Source organism: Pongo pygmaeus, chromosome 15, assembly GCF_028885625.2.
Source record: "Pongo pygmaeus isolate AG05252 chromosome 15, NHGRI_mPonPyg2-v2.0_pri, whole genome shotgun sequence".
In the NCBI taxonomy this organism is placed as follows: Eukaryota; Metazoa; Chordata; class Mammalia; order Primates; family Hominidae; genus Pongo; species Pongo pygmaeus.
The window spans coordinates 71,125,077-71,150,291 of record NC_072388.2 but is presented as its reverse complement, the minus strand read 5'-3'; the positions used below and the strand labels follow the sequence as shown (position 1 = coordinate 71,150,291).

The window sequence follows — 25,215 nt, the reverse complement described above, 5'->3', positions numbered from 1 at the left end:
TTTTTTTGTATTTTTAGTGGATACAGGGTTTCACCATGTTGACTAGGCTGATCTCGAACTCCTGGCCTCAAGTTATCTACCCACCTCGGCCTCCCAAAGTGCTGGGATTACAGGTGTGAGCCACTGTGCCTGGCCTACTTTTGTATTTTCATATTCATTCTTCTAGTTACCTGAGGTGCTGGTTCCTCCTAGTTCCCCTTGGGGAATCCTACTTATTCATCACGATTCAGTTTAAATGTTCTTCCACGGTTAAGATCTCCTGGTACCCTCATACAGAACAGGTTCTCCAATCCCAGGACATTCATGTGTTTATAATTGTAATTACTGGCACATAAATTGCTCTTCCCCCCTCCCCCGTCAAGTACCTGGCTTGCTCTGGGACCCCCAAACATACCAAGCCACAGCTAATAGAAGTTTTGCTTTTCTCCCAGAGGTCCCTCTATACAGACACATCCAGTTATATGCCACAGTTTAGCTAGTTAAACAGAAGAAATCATATTCTTTATCTCACATACTTTAATATGACATCTAGATTCTAAAACTTTAACATCTAATAAAATATGCTAAACAAGAACATACCAATTAAAATCCTCCCTTCTTTAAAAATACTGTATTTGAAGTCCAAATTACAACTTACAATTTTGCTTGTGCTTATGAACAATTTGTAGAATGACTGGCATTGGGAAGGGGCCTCAAAGCCTTAAAATCATTATTGCCCAAAACACTAGGGGTTTTGGTGAACACCTTTATTCAATTTTTTCATCATTTTAATATTGTAGTCTTAATTTAGATGTCTCCAGATTAAGAAAATGTTCCAAGCCCAGTGCAGTGGTGCTTGCCTGGCGTCCCAGCTACTCAGGAGGTTGAGGGGAGAGGATTGCTGGAGCCCAGTAGTTCAAGTCCAGCCTGGGCAACATGGTGAGATCTTGTGTCTAAAACCAATTTTAAAAAACCGCGCAGTATGCAATATTAAAATGAAAAGAAGGAATGAAGGTGCTCACCAAATCCCCTATTATCAAAATAAAGTGAGAAGTTTCACTATATGTAACTCTTAATGTCAATTTGATTGAACACACGCATTCCTATATTAAGGCACATACAACATCTTCATATTTTAAATCACTTTACAAACACCTGCAAGAATCAAGTTCTTTGAAAGAAATGTTGTATATCTAGTGGAGAGAAGTAGATGAATGCTGTGTATATATCTGGTTGGTTTGATTTGTTTGGTGTCCTCAACAGCATGCATGGGCGCAGTGGCTCACGCCTGTAATCCCTCCACTTTGGGAGGTCAAGGTGGGCGGATTACTTGAGGCCAGGAGTTCAAGACCAGCCTGGATAACATGGCAAAAAGCCTTCTCTACTAAAAATACAAAAAATTAGCCAGGCATGGTGGAATGCACCTGGAGGCTGAGGCAGGAGAATCGCTTGAACCCAGGAAGTGGAGGTTGCAGTGAGCCAAGATTGCGCCACTGTGCTCCAGCCTGGGTGACACAGCATGACTCTGTCTCAATCAATCAAGCAATCGATCAATAAAGTGTATAAGAATCACCCGGATATCTTGTTAAAATGAAGATTCCGATTCAGGATATGTGGGCTGGGATTCATAGTTCTATTTATCTGACAAGTTCTCAGTTGATATTGATGCCACTGGTCCATGGACCACACTTTGAGTAGTAGATGCTACACAGCATATGCATGATATCAAGTTGGCAGCTCTGGGCCCCCCAGATATATCAAGCCATAGCTAATAGAAAAGTTTTTTTCTCCCAGAGATCCATCCATATAGACACGTCCAGTTAGGTGCCACAGTTTAGCTAGTTAGACAGAAGAAATCATATTTTTCATCTCTTATACTTTGATATGACATCTAGATTTTAAAATTTTAATGTCTGAGAAAATATGCTAAGCCAGAACATACCAATTAAAATGCTCCCTTCTTTAAAAATACTGCTTTTGAAGGCCAAATTATAACTTGCTTTAGGAACTGCTAAATGTCTAATTAAAAATGATTTCAGTGGTATTTTCAGTTTTTTCCTTTGAAATTTCAGAGACTGAGGTTGATTACTTTCAAAGGAGGGGGTGGACATGGGCTATAGATTTGGATTTTTATTTATTCTTAGTTTTCCAGAACAAAGTGAAAAGTGAAAATTACATCTAAACACCCTTAAACTCTGAGGAATTTCCTTTTAAGCAAGAAAACTGGATGCTACAAAGCACCTGTTTCTTCAGAGACTCCAAAATTAATCATAACAGCAGCAAAAATCCCAAATGTTAATGGCTATACGCATAGAAAGATGTTAGAAATATCTCATTTATGGAATGAGCCTAAGCATCTATTTGACACTTAAAGTATACATAAATATTGGAGAATATTAGCAGCCAGTGAACATGATAGCTGGAACTTATTGAAATAGATATTTAAGATATAAGTGAAGGAGTCAGATTTGATTACACTAAGTATAGTATGATCCTATTTTTGCAAAAAGCATAGAATTTTTGCTAGAGGAATACATGCTATATTATTAACATTAGGTGTCTTTGGTGGTGGTATTATAGGAAGTTTGATTTTTCTTTTTCCTAAAGTGAATGGTTTTTGGCCGGGCATGGGGGCTCATGCCTATAATCCTAACACTTTAGGAGTCTGAGGCAGGCAGATCACTTAAGCCCAGGAGTTCAAGACCAGCCTGGGCAACATGATGAAAACCCATTTCTACAAAAGTAATACCAAAAAAATTAGCCAGGCATGGTGATGCATGCCTGTAGCCCCAGTTACCCAGGAGGCTGAGGTGGGAGGACCACCTGAGCCCAGGGAAGTTGAGTCTGCAGAGAGCTGTGATTGCATCACTGCACTCTTGCCTGGGTGACAGCATGAAGTCCTGTCTCAAAAATAAAATAAAATAGAAAAGAAAAGAGAAGAAAAGAAAATGAAATAAAATAAAATAAAATATAAACACAGTGAATTTTTTTAAAAAATCTAATTTATAACGGGCCCAAAACAAGCCAAGGGCCACTTCACATATCAGAAGACTAACCCTGAGGTTGCAAAACCCATATGCCAGAGAATATCATCTTCATTTGCAGTGATAAAACATAAATATAAAGGCTAAGCCCAACCCAGGAGCCTAATGTCATTTAGTAAGACATAATCCTATTAAATTCATCAAACGCACCTTCAGTTATGGCTCTTTTGCTAAATATGGCACCAGGCCTTGATGAGTGAATGGGGCATCTAGACTTGCCACTCAAGATGGGTAAATCTCTAATATTCTTCTAGGAAAACAAATATTTTTGTGGCAATTCCAACAGATTTAAAGGTGTGAGTTGAGGCCTCAAGGACTGCTGAATTCCTCAGTTTTGCTTTCATCAATTTTTCCCACACAAACCATGGCCTTTCCCTTCTTGCTATGGCTGAGTCATAGGTGGAGCTACTTGACTTTGTGAAGCAGCCGACTGGGTGGTTTAGGCTCAGGTCAGAGGCTCTTGATGTAGAGTCCAGAGAGAGCACAGATCTCTAAGTCCCCAGAGATTAAATGTAATGCTTTATATACTGATGCACATGCATTTGTGGGAATCAAGTTCCATGCCTTTCATCAGATTCACAAAGTGTACAGTGTCCTAAAAAAACTTATGAGTTATTGGTGCACAACTTTTCAGGCATAGGAGACATAAAGTTGAGCATATCCATGATTCCTGTATATATAATAAGTACTAAAATTATTTTATGTACCAAACTCAAATACAAATAACTAAATAAGACCACACAAAGCAAGAAAAAATCTGAAAGCCTCTAAAGTACAAAAAAAAAAACCCCACACCCAAATCATTTCTTTTTCTTCTTCTTCTTCTTTTTGAGATAGGGTCTGGCTGTGTCACCCAGGCTGGAGTGCAGCAGCACAATCTTGCTCACGAGAACCTCTCCCTCCAGGGCTCAAGCCATCCTCCCATCTCAACCTCTTGAGTAGCTGAGACTGGGTGCACACCACCACACCTGGCTAATTTTTGCACTTTTTTGTAGAGATGGGGTTTCACCATGTTGCCCAGGCTGGTTTTGAACTCCTGAGCTCAAGCAATCTGCCCACCTTGGCCTCCCAACGTGTTGGGATTACAGGAGTAAGACACTTTGTCAAGCCCCATTTCTTATTGCTTGTTGCAAATTTGAAACTTTCTTCCTCTTAAATATTGTATTTCAGCTGTTGAGGGCAAAATCCCAATGATAAATGCAAGTTGAATAGTTTCTCAATACTTTACTACAAAATGTTTTGATGTCTTTGCTATACCTAATTTGTTTCTGTGTCTCTGCTCTCAGGTGTCTCCTGCAGTGGTTCTCAATTTCAGCATGCCTAGGCGTAATCTGGGGTGCTTACTAACCACACAGATTCCTGGGCCCTAGCCCCAGAGGTCTGGAGTGTAGCCCAAGAGCTTACCTTTTTAATAAGCTTCTCAGATGATTCTGATGCAGGTACTTTTCTCCCCATTTGTAGAGTAACACTGACCTAATGGAACCTTTCTTTCCATGCAAAAACACCCTTCTGGATCATTTGAAGCAACCCCATTGCATCTCTGGGTAAACCATTTCTCTTCCTGACTCTGGAATAAGATTCATCTGACCTTCTAAGTGGCCCTTGTCTATTACTAGACTAGGTGGCATCACCATGCCTTAGCCATTCCAGGCAAACTTTCCAGATTTATCTACATGAATAGTTTCTAAATGGGTCACACCCCCTCCATCCACAACCAATAAGTGTTCTAAGCATAAACACAAATTATCACACAAATTAGAAGTTGAACACCAACAGATTTGTTCACAACCTTATCACTGGCAGGGACTAATGACTATAATGAATGGAAATTTTCATATGCCCTATTAGAGGTGACAATCAGAGATGTGATCAAGACCCAATTAAGGAATCCACTAATTGAACCTCAATGCTACATCGCCATTTGGTTTTAAATCATTACAAGAATCTCTTTAAGAAAGTGAGTTAACCTGCAAGATAACCTTAAGGCCAGGTTTGGGAGGCTGTTCCATTGCTGCCAGGTTTTATTATTAAAACCTGGGAAGAATATCTTAGAGTTTTTCTTTTTTTAGGGCTGATAGACTGATCATTTGTTTTGCACACTCATTGTGAAGTCTAATGAGAAAATTTCATCAACAAATTTGAACCCTTGAAGGGAAAGTCTTTGCAGAATTCTAAGGAGTTTTAATTAGCATGCAGTTAAATCTCATTAATTTGGATTCCACAAACACAAAATTTGTTTGGAGGTGAAAAACTTGAAGGCCGTTCAATTGAAGTGATTTGCTCATGGATGCATCCATAGTAAAGAAAATTACCACTTAGCAGTGTAGCTTCTATCTTCCCATCCAGAATTCTCTTTATCCTATTGAGTATTACTGATAACATCTCTATTAGTCAGATGTATATCATTGTACTCAATAAATATTGGCAAGTTAACTATACCCCAGATGTTTTGCATGACACTTGGTAGCCTATGGGTTACAGAATCAATGACTTTTTGTTTTGCAAGCTCACCCTACATTTCTGCAATTGGTATCATTCTAGTTACATCTGTCACAGCACCCTTAAATGGAATCGAAGTGATGACAATCTATAGTGGTGAAGGTTCTAGAATCATGTTGACTCCAGGAAGATGGGAACTGGCTCTGTCCCACCCTGCATGGTATCTTTGGTACTCCTGGAGACAGGGCACATGTTTCTGCTGAAATCTTACATGAAGAAAAAGAACACCCATGACATCTACAACAGTTTCAAGAGTTCAAGGAGAAGCTAAAAAGTACAGCAAAGGCAGTTCCCCAGGCGGTGAGTGGGCAGGATGCCATTTACCTGGAGAATTCCCTGTTCTGGGATCTGGCCCTGAATATCCTTACAGACTCAAGACCTGGCTTGTCATCACAGGCAGAGCAGATCTCTTGGAGGTGGGGGTGGAGTACTTACATTAACTAAGCTCAGACAGAGACGCTGATTCATAAAATCTTCTACGTAAATGTATTAACTAAACCGGCAATCAGATCACAATGCTCGTATTAGTTGATTAGTTCATATCCCTCTTATAAATTACATGAGAAGTCAAATCCAACCAGCAGATTGTTCAGTGACCATGAAAGTGGAATAAGAGTAGTAAATTTTAACGACATATTCACAATAGGGATGAAGTGGACATGTTACTCACCTATTTCACATCCAAACATCTCCTTTTTTCTTCTTAGCACTTCTTCCCATGGAGCTGCAAACAAGTGGGGTTAATGGGATTGACCCCAGCTCCCAGGGAGGGCCCTACTGGCCTAAGCCAACTAGCACACAGCGACTCTCTGGCCAAACTAATTGAATAAAGTGTTGGTATGGGATCTAAATTAGCAAAATCAGTGAAACTCAAGAATTTTCACTTTTTCAAGGGGAAAATAGGTGTTCTATGTCTTTGCTACATTTTTGCATCATCACTGCTGATGATCGTGTTTGGCTGAATGTATCAATTAGGTTTGTTTCCCTTCCATTAATTACAAAAAAAAAAAAGAGTAAAAGTGATTGTTGTCACTTGTTCAGGGGCTTAAAAATGTCAGATTGGAAGTCCTAGCAATTCTTCTGGCCTTTCCCTCATGAGTGCAAGATGACCTCTATAGTTCCAGAAATTATGACCAAGCCCATGCAGTAAGGAGGAATGCAGAAGAAGGAAGAGCAGTTCTTAGAATACCAAAACTTTTTTTAGGAATAATCAGTACAATTAAACTTACGTCTCATTGACTAGGTCCCATGGCCACCCCTAGATATTAGGAAGCTTGGGAAATGTAGTATTCTAGTAGAGTCATTGCAAAAACAGATGTCCCTTTTAGTTAGGAAGAAAATTAGGATGAGTAATGGATAACTTTATGCAAATTTTGTAGACATAAATTGCAAAATCTTGCAATTTTTTGTATGTAAAAAATTGCAATAACAGTGGCAGTAGTAGAAGAAATATATTTCTCCCAAGGTATGACTTTATGATTAAATCTCTGGGACACACTGGGATCTGACTTCAAATACATAAGTAGAGGTAATAAGATAGGAGTGAGTGATGAGGAACTGGCATCCTCTTAGAAGCTAGGCAAGGTCTTTCTAAGGTCTTCAGACAGGTTTGTGTCCTTCAGAGGATAAGAGCTGCTGCTGCTGATAAAGGAGGATTTAGGGAGGTTGGGAGTGTGAGTCATCTGAATCCTCCCAAATGCCTTTAATTCTCAGGGTCCCATTCTTTTCTTCCCAATGTCCTAAATTTCACTTAAGAAACACAGCCAATCTTTCAATGTAGCCTGTAATTCAATAAGTCACAGAATCAGAGCATATGTTTGATGTTCAACTTCATCAACCTTGTTGCTATAAAAGACGATATTCTTTTAGGCCAGTCAGAAATTCTCTTGTTTTCTGAGACTACACTGAGGCAATAATTTAAAACCTTGAGCCTGTTTTATTTTTCTTTAAGATTTTTAGCACAATTCCATGTAGCCAGTACAGCCACATTTCTTAAAATATGATATGGAAGCAGCCACTTGAGTTTCCCAAAATGCTGCCTTCAGTAGGCACTTCACTCCAATTAACCATAGCCAATATTTAAGGAAATGTTTTGCTCCACATGCCTTCAAACTCGACTATGTTAAATAGCTAACCCCGGGTTCCCATTTACTTGACAGTCCATTAGGTACAAATATTTCCAGCACCAATTACTACTCTTAGTTGCAAAATCATAATCTACTTTATCCGGGCTAAGCAGAAAAGGATCAATAAAGGATATAAGTAGTTCACAGAATCTCTGAGAGGGCCTGGAAACCAGGCATGGATAATGTAGATCCAGGAACGATTCAGATGGGAAAAAAAAAATTCATGTGAAATGTTTTTCAATTTGTTTTTGTCATCTCTGATTTCTTTTAGCAGTGTTTTGTAATTCTCATTGTAAAGGTCTTTCACCTCCTTGGTTAGCTGTATTCCTAGATATTTTATTCTTTTTGTAGCGATTATGAATGGGATTGTATTCTTGATTTTGCTCTTAGCTTGAATGTTGTTATATAGGAATGCTACTGATTTTTGTTCACTGATTTTGTGTCCTGAAACTTTGCTGAAGTTGTGTATCAGATCAGGGAGCTTTTGTGCAGAGACAATGGGGTTTTCTAGGCAGAGAATCATACTATCTGCAAACAGGGAGAGTTTGATTTCCTCTCTTCCTATTTGGAACAACTGAGGAATGTTCGTCTGGAAGAAAAAAACGAACATAGACCCCTGCCTAACACCAGAAACAAAAACATTCTGGATAGAGTCAAGATTTTAATGTAAAATATGTAACAATAAAAATATTGGAATAAAAATGTGAAATTCTATGTAGTCTTGGAGATGCAATAAGACAGGAGACCTTAAATCACAAAAAGAAGGTCGATATATTTGAGTATTAAAACATATAGCAAAGATACCCAAAACAAAAATAAGACAAGCAGTAGAATAAAAAAGTATTTACATAACATGTAACAAAGGGTTGATATCCCTAATATACAGTTTCTAAGAATTGATGAGAAAAAAATTAAGTCACTTGGTTGGAAAAAGGGCAAAGTATAAGAACAGGTAAGTTATCAAAGACTGCATTTAAATGTGTAATAAATTAAGAAAATAGGCTTAACTTCACTAGTTAGTTGGCAACAAGGAAATAGTTTTCCCCTAAAATTTCACAAATATTAAAAAAAATGAAACACTGACGATGAAGAATAATCAACATGACACTTTGCTGGTGGGAATATACAGCCAATCCTTATTATTTGTGGATTCTGTATTCACAAATTTGCCTACACTCTCAAATGTATTTGTAACCCCAAAGCCAATACTTGTGGCACTTTGGAGATCATTTGTGGTCATTCATGGTCACATGCAGTGTGGTCACCCAGAATGCATGTTCCCAGTCCAGGTAGAACAAGATGACATTCTCCTTTCTTGTTTCACCCTCATAATGTAAACTAGTATCCTTTTGGTGGTCAATTTAATGCCACATTTTCTGCACAGGGCTGAATCCTTATCTAACACATGAACTTTCTCCATAATGCACTTTACAAACTTTAGTAAAGGCACTTTAGTCTATAAAGTGCCTTACAGAGAAAGTCCATGTGTTAGATAAGCATTGTTCAGGCATGGGACATATTGCTGGCCATGAGTTCAATGCTAGGTTATCAATAATATATAATAAATAAGCTGATCAGGTGTAGTGGCTCACGCTTGTAATCCCAGCACTTTGGAAGGCCAAGGCGGGTGGATCATAAGGTCAAGAGATCAAGATCATCCTGGACAACATGGTGAAACCCCATCTCTACTAAAAATACTAAAATTTGCTGGGCATGGTGGTGTGCACCTGTAGTCCCAGCTACTTGGGAGGCTGAGACAGGAGAATCACTTGAATCCAGGAGATGGAGGTTGCAGTGAGCTGAGATCATGCCACTGCATTACAGCCTGGTGACAGAGAGAGACTCTATCTCAAATAAATAAATAAATAAATAAATAAATAAGATGTATTTAAACAGAAACACATGTAAAACAAGGTTATGTATTGATGGGTTGAAAAAAGTGTGACCAGGAGCTTGTAGAAGCCTAACCCTGTATTTCCTCCAGAGTTAATTAATATTAATATACTGATACAACATATTAATTCAATATTAATATATCGATACAACATATTAATACATTAATACAGTGAGTCAGTGTCTGCTACTTCAGTGCTCAAGGTGATTTTATAGGACATAACTAAGTGGAATCATGATAATCGACTGTAATTTACCTCAAGCTTTTAGGAAAGTCATATTATAATACTAATATAATTTAAAATGAACATAGCATTTGACTCAGAAATCCCATTTCTGCTCATCTATCATCCCAAAAATAAAGGCATTTGTAATGGCAATGAAATAAAACATATGCAGCAACAATAGAAAACAACCTGAATGTTCATCTACGGGACATGCTTGAATATCTTAATAATCCATTCCATAGAAAACTATAGAATTTAAAAGAATGCCATTCTTCAAAGTTTTTTTTAACTTTTCCTTATGATACTGGACTACTGTGCCAGTATTTAGCCCTAAACGGGTTTTAAGCTGCATTTTCAAGCAACCTGACACACATATGTATGTGGGTGTTTGTATGCATATGTGTAAATGTGTGTGAATACATATATAGATGTACACACATTTTTAAAATACCTGGAGTGTTTGGCATTATGATTTGAGAAAAGTAAATCTCCAAATTTTATAATATGACCTAGTTTATAAAAACAAACAAGAGAAGCAAAAAATAAAACCTCTTAAAAATGTATATATGTTTGTAAGTGTGAAAAATGGGACGGAAGGATGCTCATGCTCACCAGTACTGTTGCTAGTAACAATTGCTACTAGTATTGCTACCTCAGGGTAAGAGAAAAAGAAGGATCAACTAAGATTTACTTTTCCTTTCCTTATATTTGCATTCCTGGTTGCAATGAGCCCATATTGTGTTACTTTTTTTAAATTAGAAAAAAACTATAAAAAAGAAAATTCAGTTGCATATAGATAAACAAAATGCAGATTCTTTGAGCCCACTCCAAATATTTTTGGTGTCTATGAAGTAAAGCCCTAAGATGTGCATTTTTACAGGAGATTCTTATGCTAGAGGTCTTCTTACCACACTGTGAGAATCCCAGCTCTGTGACGACATCATCTTAATATCCAGGCAGTCTTCCTGTGGGAATGCAACTGATGAGGTTTTAACAGCTAAATGCAACCATCCTCCCATTCTACCTTCATGAGATTGCTCCCATATCACCTTGATTAAGGTTTTGGGTGTTCTCAAACTCTTTAACCATGCATTGACTGACAATCTGTTCCTTTCCTACCACAGATGGCTAATGCTATCCACTGCATGTGGGTTTTCTCTCATTTAACTCTTGGGGGGCACTTTGATTTACCTTATCTTTGAGCTGTAGGAGAAGGGGTCTACCGCTAGCCCCCTGAACCAACAACTTTGTCCTTTTCCTTACAAAGGTTTTTATTAGGAGGAGCTATCACTATAAAATGAAACTCACACCTCGGAATGTGCCTGTTTTTCTGTTGCTGAGGAAGAACCTGGTTATCTTTACCAAAAGGTCAAAGTTATTTCTATATGTACATTTGTAAAGCAAAGTTTTTTTCCTCCAAGACCAAATATATTCTCATCTATGTAATTATCAGAGAGAACTGTGACCTTGTCGCCCAACATAAAAATTATGTGTCTCATCAAAGGCATAGAGGAAAGCAGAGAGACAAGCAAGAGATGAACAGCAACCAGAGAGAGAGAAACACGCACCTCAGCGCCGTTCAAGGCTGATTAGCTCTTCAATTTTATTTCTACAGGTTCATTATTTCACCAGAACTGTTCCCAGACAGCAAGTGTCATTTTGAGCTTATGTTAATTATTGTTTCCTTAGAACCAAAACTGTAAGACCTGCAATTTGATGTGCACATGTTTGTATTTTCCTTTACATGTTAGTGAAATGATCTTTAAATTGCCTTATTACATTTCACATTTAAAGGGCCTAGAAAGAAATTTACCCTACATGGTAGGGATTCCTCTGTCCTCTTAGTAACAAGATTGATCATTCCTTGTGTTGGTGTGATGCCTTACATTTATTTTGCTATCCCTGCGGTAACTAACTGGAGCTAGGATAAATGGCAAAGCCTGCATGAATACACCTGAGGTCCCGTGACATCTTTACATTTATAGAAAGCATAATCCAATAGCTAAAATACTTTACAACATCCAGCAAGGTTGGCTAGACCAAAGGCTATACCCTGCTCTGGACAAGGCCTGAGGCTTACCAAGTGAGGCATGCAGCATGTCAGTGAAACAAACTAGCTACCTCCATGAAACAAACTAGCTCTGAAGTCCACATAATTCTCAACAGAGAATTTGGACCTACAGGATAAGGTGAAACATATACTTCCATATACTGTTTGTCGTGAGATCTTTAGATGATAGAGTGGACAATTAATTGGTAGCATATAATACTATTTAAGTATTTAGGATACTTTCTGTTTTCCAGAACCTCAGGAAACCTTCAGACGACCTAGGAAGGTGAGGGAGTGTAGAAAATAAAGTAGAGGTTCCTCTTCAAAGACTTTCCTCCCTGTCTAATTAGGAATAAATAGTAACTTCTCTTAGAAGCAAAAATTATTCAAAGACCTGTGCTAACATTCTTAAATATCTGCTAGCCATAATAAAGAAATCAATGTACTTTATGTTCTTAGCTCCCACAATTTAGCCTAAATATTTGCCCTGGCATGCTTACACTGGTCCAAGCAAGCATTAGGTCTCAGCCTGTTCCTCTTCCTTATTTGAAGGCGTTTTTACCTTTTTCAGCATTCCACAAGTTACTTCCTCCTTCCTTTGTTCTCCTCTGCCTTTGCCTCTTTTAAAAAGTTCTAAGTTGCTAGCCAATCAGGACAAATACAGAATGTGAGGTCCCATTCCAGCCAATGGAAACCGGACACAGCAGCAGGGTGGTCACATCAGGTTATAAACGACCCTGTCTCCTTTGTTCTGTGTACCCTCATGGTAAAATTGCTGGTTAGGGTACCCTTTCTGCAGAAAGTAAAAAAACGGCCTTGCTGAGGAAATTAAATTTATGTTCAAGTGCTATTTCTTTATGGCACTGGGAAACAAGCATTTCTAACAGGGTGAAACAGAGAAACAGTTCCTTTCTTTCTATCTCTACCCCTGTCAGCAAACCAGCAGCCCCCAAGTAGTCAGAAATAGACACAGCCTCAAAGAGATGATGGTCTGCATGAAGGTCATGTCTCTGGCTGATTGGTTGGAAGTCAAGAATGAGTTTTTACACATTTGAACAGTAAGGCTTCCTAGAAAAGGAGGAAGAGAAGAGCGGATAGCAGCCCCTGGTGTTGAAATCAGTAATGGAAGCAACAAGTTGTAGAGTCTGACAGTGACACGAACAACAAGGAATACAATTAGGAAGGTTTTCTGGTCTGTGTTACCTGGAACTCACTAAAGGAAAGGCTTCACAGTGTCCTGATGACAGTCATAGACCAGAAATTAGAATAACGGAGTTCTAACTCTGGTTCTGGCACTTATAAGTAAGGTAAATTTATGCAAATCACAAATCTTCAAATCTCATTTTTCTTATTTGTATTAATAAATGAGAATAATTTCTATATCATATTGCTCTGTAAGGCCTCATGGCTGGATGGTTTTCTTCTGTCTTTACCTGGTTCTTTCCTTACCCTACTCCCCATGTTTTTTTAAGAGACAGTGTCTCACTGTGTTGCTCAGGCTGGACTCAAACTCCTGGGCTCAAGCAACTCTCCCACCTCAGCCTCCCAAGTAGCTGAGACCACAGGTGTGACACTGCACCCAACTTGCCTGACCTCTTTTTTGATAAATGGCTGTATATACATATTCTTCCACATATTATACATATAATTAAGCAATTTTACTATCAATTGCAATTTTAAAGGTTCTTTTTCTTCTAACATTTGCATGCCTTGGGGGCTAAAAACAAGATGGTCAGATGTCTGCATTGTAGCTCAATCACTTTTTGGAAAATTAGCTTCATTATTTGATTCCTGTTAATTTCTAAACATAACAGATTATAATTTATACATACACACGCTAGAAAGTTATGAATTCTAGGATTATTTTTAAAACAGTGTCAGTATGGTATCTCCATCAAAAATACAAAAAATCAGCTGGGCATGGTGGCACGTGCCTGTGGTCCCAGCTACTCAAGAGGCTGAGGTAGGAGGATCGCTTGAGCCCAGGAAGCAGAGGCTGCAGTGAGTCGAGATTGCACCCACTGCACTCCAGCCTGGGTGACAGAGTGAGACCCCATCTCAATGAAAAAAAATCAAAAAATAAGAAAATAAACGGTGTAGTTTTTTTTCTTCTGGCCAAGTGAAAGATCACTATTATACTCTATCCAAATGAGTTTAATGTAACTCAAAAATGCATAAAACAAAAGTAGCTGCTCTATCCCAGAAATAAGTTGGCTCCAGCATTAGTGCCAGGTCAGCCAATATCCCACCCAGAATTGGCCTCACTGACAACTACCTCTTCAGCACAATGTGATAATAGTCTTAAAGATGAAGCTAGATCATCAAGAAAAGATCGTGTTCAACGTACACAGTATTAAATACCAAAATATAGACAGTAGTGTCAAATAAAAACAAACCTAGACTTAGGTAAGGAGAGACTTTACTTTTAAAGAATATGCCAAATGGAGAGGATGATTTTTGCAATAGGGAAAAGACTCTGACCATAAGATCTATAAACATCCAGATGGTCAGGCTAAAAGGGCTTCTTTTTTAATGAAGAGCAATAAACAAGGCTAGAAGGAGCTAGGAATGCGGGATGCACACATGGGATGATGTGACAGCTGAACAAGAAAGATTTGTCTGCAGCCAATGGAGAGTCTCAGGAAGGGCCATTAAGGAGGGGTTGTTCCCAGTTCCAACACTTGCTTAGCCTCAGGAATGAGTCAAAGTTTACAGGCTGTGGGGGAGGAGACAAGCTTCACTACAGCTGTCAAATCAAATTAGTAGGTATTTTGTCCAGATTGATCACAGGGGGCAAACGTTCAGCTAATCATTTATGAGACAGAGAAAGGGAGTTTGGAGGGCCTGTGTCTGGCCTCTAGGTAAACAAGAGGATCCTCTGTGAATCTTACATACGTCACGTGGGGATGGTGATTCTTTGCAGTGAGCTGTTTCCCAGAACACAAAAGCATGGAAGGATTTCTTAATCGTTGCTGTTTTCCGGAGCACAGAACTCAGCTGAAGTTCAACACTGTCTGTAGTTAAGAAAAATTTCCACCAAAATCAAAAACTGCTGATCTTTAGGAATAAACCTGCATCTACCTGGAATGCTTTGCTATCTAACTTTAGGCAACTGTAGCTGCCAATCTGTCATGGCCTTGATGATAATCTAAACGTCTGCCCCTCACACATTGTCTCTCAAGACGTTGTTCATGAGAATGTGATGATGAGGCAAATGTCTTTGGGAAGTGGGGCGTCTTTCCCCACCAAATAGTGCTGCTAGCTGGGTGCTTCATAGGACCTTCTGCTTGAGTGGATGGCATTGGGTGGACTGCCATTTGACAAGGGAAACAAAAGGGTGTGTGACTTAGCCTAGTATACAGTGTGGCTTTGGGGCCTCTTTCCTGGCCCATTGAGAAGCTCCCAGGAGTAACATCAAAAAAGCTTTCATAGAAAGTCTCGAGAGGCAAACTTGTCTATTTCATAGCTCCCAGTGAGGAATATACAGGAGTAGTGTTAAGAATTAGGAAAACAGCCCAAAGGTGTTGGTAAGATTATCTTTCCCCAAGGAGAAATCTCCTTAACACAGGCCTCATAGTCAAGCTTCTAGGATTAATAAGATAAACTATAAAATAACCCAGGGGAATGCTGGTCTCATTAGCTTGGGACTACCCTCCACCCCTTCCCACTTGACTCCTTTACCCAGGTAATGCAATACAACTGGTGTAGAGACGTGACAGGTGGGACTTTAAAAAGGGATAGGTGGTCAGGTATCTGTGCATGGTCCTACTTTGAAACATTCCCTTTCCTTTCAGAAAGTGATGTAAAAGAGTCAGGAAGTTGCCCTGTTCCTCTCTGGATGTACAGGATACCCAGTGGCATCCTTGGAACTGGGCCTACTCCATCACTAAGCTGAATTCCTTTCCTCTTGCATGAGCCTACAGAGGGGGTTATGTTGTGGGTTTGTGTCCAACTACAAGACTAGAGAATCACTCCTAGATGGCATTTACTGATTTGGGGATTTCCTTGTATCTTCCAAAATTAATAATAGTGACAAACACATACTGGGAAACAAACATTGATTAAGCACAAAGGGGAGAGATGTCACAGAAAGCAAGAATACAAAACTGTAATAATTTATTAAATCTCTGATGTGTCACTGGAGAACTTCCAAAGTAGCATGCCTGCCAATTTTTGAAAAATCTCAACCGTATTCAGCTACCCATAGCATCTAATCACAGCTCCCACGGACAAAAACACTGCCTTCATGGCCCCTCATAAATCATAACACTATCTGCCTCCAGTTTGACCATTACTCTCCTCTCTGTTGACATTGTTGGCAGCTAACACAGGCAATTCAGCAAGGTCAGCTTAGCTAAAGTGAGTCTTTGATTAGGTTATCAATATCAATATTAGACAACATATCATGAGTATTTAGCATAATTAGCATTGTCATGTCTCCAAAGCATTGCCCAGTGCTTCATGTCTTAGAAGTCTTGGTGCTGAGTCCTCAAAATGGACACAAAGGGAGCTGTGTGCAATTGAGGAGTCTGGAGGGTACTGCTGGCCACAGCTATTCTAATTTTATTTTTAAAATTCTGGACTTTCTCAGGCACACCAACATCTGTGGCTGTAGGTGCTCTCCCCCAGGTAATGTACTGGTTCCATGTTAGTTTCTTTGGTGACAGCTTTCAATATTTAGAAAGCCGACCTGAGATAAAACCTAACTTCCTGACTACATCACCTCTCTCAGGTTATGGCAAAGGTAGATTAACTTGTAATCAATTTACCGGCCACGTCTAGTTTCTAATTTTAATTGCACATATCTTCACGGCCTGCCCCTTCCCTTATTTTCCAAGGTTTGATGTAATATCCAAATAACGCTACATTCCTTAGAATCAAACATGGAGAAAATAGTAACTCTGCCCTCTTCTTTTTTCCTCCGGGCTGGACATTGTTTCCTAAATTCAGAGGCTGTCTAAAAATAGGGTCTTTTGCAGTTGAACTTCGTATACCAAGTCTATTCTAAGACGATTCTTGCGTTTGGGGGTCATTGTGGATCTTGGGAACTTAACATTATCTATTCTATTTTCTCTCTTGTTACTGGACTTCTGCCTTCAGCTGAATCATTCCAATAAGCTTTGAACCTATTCAAATATCTCCCATCTAAAATAAATTATTTCCTAGTCCTCAATCCCCTATCCTCCTACGCCACTGTTCTATTACTCTCTTTACAGCTAATCTGAAGGAAGTGTCCATACCCACAGCTCTACTGCCTTAGCTTCCACTCCTTCCTCAACCTACCAGTTTGACTTCTAGCTGCATAACTCCCCAAAAACAATGCTTGTTAAGGTCCCTAATAACCTTCAAGTCTCTAAATTCAAGATATATTTTTCAGTCCTCTTTATACTTAATATTTTAGCTGCACCTGACACTGTTGACCTCGTCTTCCTTTTTAGAACACTTTCCTTGGCTTCTGTGACACCTCTGTATCCAGGTTTTCCTCTTATCTTTCTGATTCTTCAAAAACTCCAAGATCTGCCTCTGGACATCTTTTCCGAATAACTCTAGGTTTTGGCCAAGATTAGTGTCAGTGACCTGTTCTGTTCACATATATTTGTCTGAATTTCTTTGATGTATATGCTTAGCATTTTCTCAGGAATTTATGTACCCCCCAGATGTAAAAGCAAATGGTAAAACAAAGGGTTCTGATTTTGACAGAAGATGAAAAATGTGACATCGGCCATTTTTTATTGCTATTTTGTTATTAAGTATTTTGATTGGTAGTATGGATACGTACAGACAAAAGTTTGTTGTTTATTGCTCAATTATAGAGCACCGTTTGGAAGCTGTCTCTTTACATGATGGTTAAAAAAAAAAAAAAACTGGTAGAAAAAAACAAGGGAAAGAACAGCCAGCAGTTTTGGAAGAGTTTTAAGATGGCATTTCTGGGAATTCAAGACAAAGCAGAGTGGAGAAAGGAAAAAGCAGAAGACCAGGTAGATCAATTCTAAAAGGATTTGCACTGTTAAGGTGTCGTCTCTCGTTTTCTAGATAATTAGATGCAATGGGAAATGCTGCCTCCCATCCCCGCAGACATTCTCACTGAGACAGAGTTTAAACAAGAGTGAATCTGTTCTTCAGGACAAAGACCTGAAGTGACTCAAAAATAAAACACTCTTCTTTCTTTCAAATGACAAAAATTATTTTCCTCAAAGACTTCCTACCTAAATAAACTCATAATGTGATATCATGTCCTTCCTTGATTGGACACACAGGTGTTAAATTTTGGACAAATCTGACGATGAAAGGAAGGCTTGTGGAAACCAAATACAGGTGAAAAAAATATAAGCAACCTGAACTAGGAGCCCCTGGAAGCTCACCTCTCTAGCAGCAAAGAGGAACTAGAGGGAATCTGCCATCTCTCATCCTTCTCTGAACAACTTGCTTCTTCTGAGCTAATAATAGTGTGCTCAATCTGCCTGTGGCTCTAACGGATTAATCCTCAACCCACATGGGCCAAACAAGTTTTTGAACACTTTATTAGATAATTTTCTCCATCTGTCAAAATTCCAACTCTAAAGGAAAAAAGTGATTCCGGGATAACTCAACTCAATTTCAGCTCCTTCAAGACAAGAGATCCACTTCCTGGGTATCTGTATTCTGCAAAGAGTGTGGTTCATAAAAGGGTGCTCTCTAAATATTTACCTAATATAGCAATAATTAGTTTTGATATGACCATTATGCAGATAAAACTGAATGATTAATAACCATATTTAACTGGTCAGTCTACTTATGTAGATTGTTTTATCAAGAGCGTTTTCATAAGAAAGAGCCGGGCCATACCACAGTCTTCATTCTTACGCTCTGAGAAACGAACCTAAAACAATATGAATTGTTTATAGATGGAGGACAAGGATCACAATTTAGGTGTTCTCACTACTGCATGCTCCCCGAACAAAAGGAGAAGTCAGGGAGCAAAGCACAAAAAGTCCTTCTGGAGTGAAGGCTGCTCAATGCTTTTCTCCTGGCCATCTAGTCCCAAATCTGAATGTTATCATGTATGGGACAATAAGCTGGCAGCATGGGGAGGTGAGAGGGTTTCCAGTGACCTTGAAATTGTCCTGCATGTAGACAACTGTGTCACTTCCCCCAGATAATTAAGTGGCTGGGTACAAGCATATCACTCACTTAAGGTGACTTTGAAATTAAATGTTTTACCACCAAAATGGCATATTTTAATAAAATTGCTCACTTCAATGCTAAGAAGAAATAGAATAGAAAGAAAAATTTATAGACACATTTATAAATTTATAAAACACAGCATTTTGAACTCAAAAGATTCAAATGATTATTGCCTTTTAAAGAACAGAATATGTATACTTTTTATCTGCCTTTCATTTTTCTTGTTAGATACTAAACGTACACATATATATTTTGAGATACGGTCTCACTCTGTCACCCAGGCTGAAGTGCAGTGGCACAATCATAGCTCACTGCAGCCTTGACCTTCTAGGCTCAAGCAATCCTCCCACCTCAACCTCCCAAGTATCTGGGACCACAGTCGTGTGCCACCATATCAGCTAATTTTTGTAGAAATGGGGTTTCACCTTTGTCCAGGCTGATCTTGAACTCCTGAGCTCAAGCAATCCACCTGCCTTAGCCTCCCAAAGTTCTGGGATTACAGGTGTGCGCCACCACGTCTGACTTTTGTTCTTATTTCATTGATATTCTTATTTCATTGTTCTTATTTTACTTACTTGGAAGTATAGTAATAGACCTACCATGGGATAGCAGGAAGAGAGAAAGCAATTATGCTTTCTGACCAAATGACATGATGTAAAGTATCATATACATTACCTAGTTACTGACAGGCATTCAATAATATTAATTCTTTTCCCATCCTATTACGCCTTGCTGATAGGATTAGCAGAATTTTAGGCCTGGATAAACCAGTAGCATTGAACAAGTTATGCTGAAATAGTCAAGGTAGCCTCTGAGACATTTTTTCATTCAGCAAATACTTGCATCTAATATAGTCAAGCACTATGTTGGAAGCTGGAGATACAAAGGGAAATAGGACCCAGGCCTGTCCTCACAGACCTTAAGGTCTCATGCAGCGGAGAGATCAATAGAAAGACCATTATACTAAGGTATGATGTTGGTAAGACATGGTATATATCTCTTGAAACGCTGGGTTGTAAGTGACAGAAAACCTAACTCTTAGTGGCTTAAGCAACAAGAAAGTATTTTGGCTCAAACGACTGAGGAATTGGAGGAAGAGCTGGTCAGGCATCGCTTCACGAAAGGCTCCACCCAGTATCACCAGGACAGGACTTCTCTCTCTTTGCTCAGCTGTGTTTCCCTCTGTGTTGGTTCTGTGCTCTGATGGGCTTCCATCTGCAATGTCTCAGCTGCAATAGCAGTAAGCCTAGCATGCATTATGCACATGCCTGAAGAGTTTCTCTCCCTCAGAAAGTAAAGTCTTCATAGTGACTCTCATTGGCTCAAATCGGGTTTTGTGTTCTCTTCTGAACCCATCACAGGATCTAGAAGGATGAGATTTACTGATTACCTTAGCAACCCCTAGAGCAGAGGGTAGAACCAATTTCAACCAAACTAGGTGGACTGAGTAAAAGAGAGATGATTCCAATTACAGCAACTGCAGCCTCAAACACAAAGAGCCCTTATCATGCCCCAGGCACTTCTAATCCACTGAGAGATATACATTAACTTCCTCCAACTAACAATCTCAGGAGGTCGGTACTATTATTGTCCTATTAAGCCTGAAGCATGGAGAGCTTAATAACCTTGCCCGAAGTCTCTCACACACAATGAACTGTTTTGTCAGGAAAAGGGAGAATGCCTATTGGGTGGCAAAAACAAGAGACGGATGAAGGGGAAGATGCTCTGAGAAACAGAGAAGTAACTGAATCAGAAATGGAGTCATTGAAGCTGAAACTGGAAGGCAGAGTGAGAATAAGCCTGGGTGAGGTGAACCGTTGATGGGAGTTGAAGATAAAGGTGTTGGCCAAAGATGTGCCAGAGGAAACGTGAACTGGAAAGTGAGGGGCCTTGCAATCTATCTAAGGAAACTAGAAATTTATCTTGAGGGCAATGGGAAGCCATGGAAAATTTTATTCAAGACACTGACAGAGATTAGACATAAAGGGTGGACAATCTAGATGTATGGATGAACGAGATGAAAGCAAGAAACCAGGTAACAGGATATTGCACTAGGAATTTACCTCGCCCATTTCAAATGCCTAGTTTCCACTAATCTCACGTACCTAAAAACCAGAACACTGAAGTCATTAGAAATATAATTGAATATCTACTGGCACATACATATGCAGGGAATAATCACATTTATCCCATATTGTGAAATAAAAGAAGCAGCTTACAAAATGGTCTAAATGGAATAATTACATTTTTAAAAACAAACAATACATCTATAGAAAAAGGTATGGAAGATTAATAGTAATTATATTTGGGCAGAGAGATTATAGGGTTTTCTTAATTTGCTTAAAAATAAATATGTTATTTCTATAAGTTTAAGAGATAATGTTTAAATTGTTTCACAAATTACAGAAGCAATGTCTACTAATTATAAAAAATTCAAACAATATGCAAGTATACACAGTAAAGCAGGACGCAACCCTCCTACCCTCTAGCAAATTCTATTTCTTTCTCAAGAGGAAGAATAACCACTATTAACAGTTTGGTGGGTATCCTTCCAAACAAATCTATGTGTTTGTACATGTATTATATATATACATATATGATGTGGTTTGGCTGTGTCCCCATTCAAATCTCACCTTGAATTGTAACTCCTACAGTTCCCATATGTCATGGGAGGAACCTGATGGGAGGTGATTGAATTATGGGATGGGTCTTTCCTGCATTGTTCTCATGATAGTGAATGAGTCTCATGAGATCTGATGGTTTTAAAAATGGGTGTTTCCCTGGACAAACTCTCTTTTTTTGCCTGCTGCCATCCATGTAAGAAGTGACTTGCTCCTCCTTTCCTCCCGCCATAATTGTGAGGCCTCCCCAGCGATGTGGAACTGTAAGTTCAATTAAACCTCTTTCTTTTGTAAATTGCCCAGTCTCAGGTATGTCTTTATCAGCAGCATGAAAACACGCTGTGTGTGTGTGTGTATGACACACACACACACAATATTGTGCATATACATAGAAATTATATATATAATACCATATGTATATATGTTTTCCTACAGAAGTAATTATATTAAAATATTGCTCTAGGACTTGCTTCTTCCAGGTAACAAAATGCTGTGTCCATCTTTCCATGTGAGTACATACAGGTCGGCTGTTTATTTTTTTTTAGAGATGGTGGGGTCTCACTATGTTGACCAGGCTGGTCTTGAACTCCTGGCCTCAAAAGATCCTCCCATCTTGGCCTCCCAAAGTTCTGGGATTACAGGCATAAGTCACTGTACCAAGCCTGCTCATTATTTTAACTGTTGTACAATATTCAACAGTAGAGGCACATTATAATTGATTTACCTGGTCTATTACAGACATACATTTAAGTTGTCTCCAACATTTTCTTACTATAAACAGTACTGCAATAAAGCCCCTTGTATATATATACAATTAACTTCTAGAAGTAGAGTTGCTGGGCCAAATGGCATATACATTTTAAATTCTGATAAATAGCACAAAATTGCTTGCCTAGAGGCATGTCCAATTCATACTCCCAGCAGAAAACAGTCTATGACTGTTTTACCATATTCTCATCAACCCTGATGAGATTAGTACAGATTATCAATATAATTTTGGTCAGTGGGCAAACAGCATTTCCGTCTGCAGAACACACTTTAGAAAACACTGATTAGTAATTATTTTTGTTTTTTTCTGAGCATTATTAGCCAGTAAACTATTTTTATTTCAAATGTTTTTAATAGTCTTTCCAAAATACTCATCACCAGAAACCTTTGCACATAATATTAACTTATTTCTTTGGCTTACATATGCAATCGTTTGAATTAATTTTCAACTAATTAAGGATCTGGATTGGTACTGTTCCACAGGACCACAGAAGTATAAAGATATGGCTGGAATATATGATGGCTCAGAACACATCCATGGGCTGGTGTTTGGAATGAGACCCTGACTTGTTTAGGGTTGACCTGTGAGAGGGGACAAGGATGGAAAGAGATACTACCATTTTGAAAAAATTTAAATAATAGTTTTAAAAGCAGCCTGCTTGCACATTGCTAATCATATGCAAGCCCTCCAGAGGAAGTAACTGTTTCTTATTCACTGCACAGGACAGCTCACCAGGAAAGAGGGCGGACACATTAAAGTGATACTGGGAAAGTGCATGGAAGAAAGAGAATAAACCATGATGGGTACAAGGATATCTTGGTGGTGAATGTGAGCAACTGAGGGAGGGGTGGATCCATTCCCAGAGGAGGTATGATGAGGACATGGGGGCTCAACACTGTCCAGGGCGGGCTTCTCCTTCCTTACAGGAAGCTCTGCTCCCCATAAAGATTGTACTGGGAAGAAGATGTAGGAATCATATTCTGTATTGCCACAGTTCTGCCTCTGCTCTGCCCTCTATCTGCTCATTCTGTCAGAGATCTAAAGATGTGATCTCTGCTGAAGAACCATGGAGATCTGAGAAGCCGTGCAGGAAAACCCTGCCTGGAGTCCAAGGTGGCCAAACATCATGGCTTGGGGCCATCCATTTAATCTTATATCGAAGAGCAGAAACTTGGGGGTGCTCCCCCTGGATATAAGTACAGCACTATGAGGCAGGCAAAACCATCTGCTAGGTCTGAATGTTTGTGTCCCTCCAAAATTCATATGTTGAAATCCTAACCCCAAGGTGATGGTATTAGGAGGTAGGGCTTTTGGGAGGTGATTAGATCATGGGAACAGAGCCCTCATGAATGAAATAAGTGCCCTTAAAAAGAAGCCTGAGAGAGATGCCTTTCCCCTTTCATCATGTGAAGACACAGCAAGAAGGTGCCACCTGTGAGGACGCAGGCCCTCACCAGACAGACTCTGCCTTGCCTTTGGACTTTTCAGCCTCTAGAACTGTGAGAAATAAAATCCTGTTGTCTACAAGCCACCCAGTTTATGGTATTTTGTTATAGCAGCCTGAACAGACTAAGATATCATCCTTGTTTTACAAAGGCTGAAACTGAGGCAGGTTACGACCTGCCTAAGGTCACATAGCCTGTATGGTAGGCAGCTTCTGGACTGCCTTCTAGGATGTCTTCCTCCTGGTCTTCTTGCCCTTTAAGATCCCCTCCCCCTGGAATTGTGGGCTATGCTTGGGAACTCGCTTCCAAGAAACAGAATATAACAGAATGGTGTATGCTGCTTCTGAGATTAGGTTACAAAAACACTGTAGCTTCAAGTTTCTGTTAAAAGTTTTAGAAATAAATAGTGGTAATGGTTGTAAAACATAGTGAATATACTTAATGCCACTGAATTGCACAACTAGAAATGGTTACAATAGGCCAGGTGTGGTGACTCACGCCTGTAACCCCAGCACTTTGGGAGGCCGAGGTGGGCAGATCACTGGAGGTCAGGAGTTTGAGACCAGCCTGGCCAACATGGCAAAACCCCATCTACTAAAAATACAAAAAATTAGCCAGGCGTGGTAGTGCACACTTATAGTCCCAGCTACTTGGGAGGCTGAGGCAGGAGAAATCTCTTGAACTCGAGAGGTGGAGGTTGCAGTGAGCCAAGATCGTACCACTACACTCCAGCCTGGGTGACAGAGCAAGACTCTGTCTCAAAAAAAAAAAAAAAGAAAGAAAGAAAGGTTACAACAGCAAATAATGTTGTATATATTTTATCACTCACACGAAAATCTTTTTCAATGCCTCCCCCACATTCCCAGCGAAAACAAAAACACTGTAGCTTCCATCTTGGATCTTTCTCTCAGATTCCCTCTCTGGGGGAAGCCAGCCGCCATGTTGTGAGCAGCCCTTTGGAGAGGCCCAGGTGGCAAGGAACTGATGTCTCTGGCCAACAGCCATGACGGATTTGAGGCCAAACAGCCACATGTGTGAGCTTGAAAGCAGGTCCTTCCCCACCTGGCCAAGCTTTGAGATGACTGCAGCCTTGGTACCCAGCAAAGCCAAACCCAGATCCTTTACCCACAGTTATTACCCACAGTGCTGTGAGATAATAACTTAAGCCACTAAATTTGGGACAATTTGTTATACAGCGATACATAACTAACAGCTATTAACTGGCAAAGATGGGATTTAAACTCAATTTTGCTTGTCTCCAGAGTCTGAGGTCTTAATTCATCTATTAATTTATGAATTCACTCCAGTATGCATTTGTGCCTATATGCATGATAGATACTGTCTTAGAGACAGTACATAAAGTGACGGATTAACAATCTACTTTCTCTAAAAAACAGG

The 25,215-nt window shown here is 39.4% G+C and overlaps 1 protein-coding gene across 21 annotated transcripts in view; it reads right to left on the bottom strand.

Annotated features, from left to right (window-relative positions):
- RGS6 (regulator of G protein signaling 6) overlaps positions 1 to 25,215 on the bottom strand; it is a 636,900-nt gene that overhangs the window by 344,348 nt on the left and 267,337 nt on the right. For 5 of the 21 annotated variants that reach the window (XM_054448780.2, XM_054448770.2, XM_054448766.2 and 2 more), the window contains exon 1: positions 10,677 to 12,292. The exons of the other annotated variants lie outside the window; for them this stretch is intronic. In XM_054448780.2, coding sequence (XP_054304755.1) covers positions 10,677 to 10,787 — 111 coding nt within the window. In that variant the 5' untranslated portion in view covers positions 10,788 to 12,292. Of the gene's footprint in view, positions 1 to 10,676; positions 12,293 to 25,215 lie in introns of those variants that run through there. 21 annotated transcript variants of the gene reach the window in all.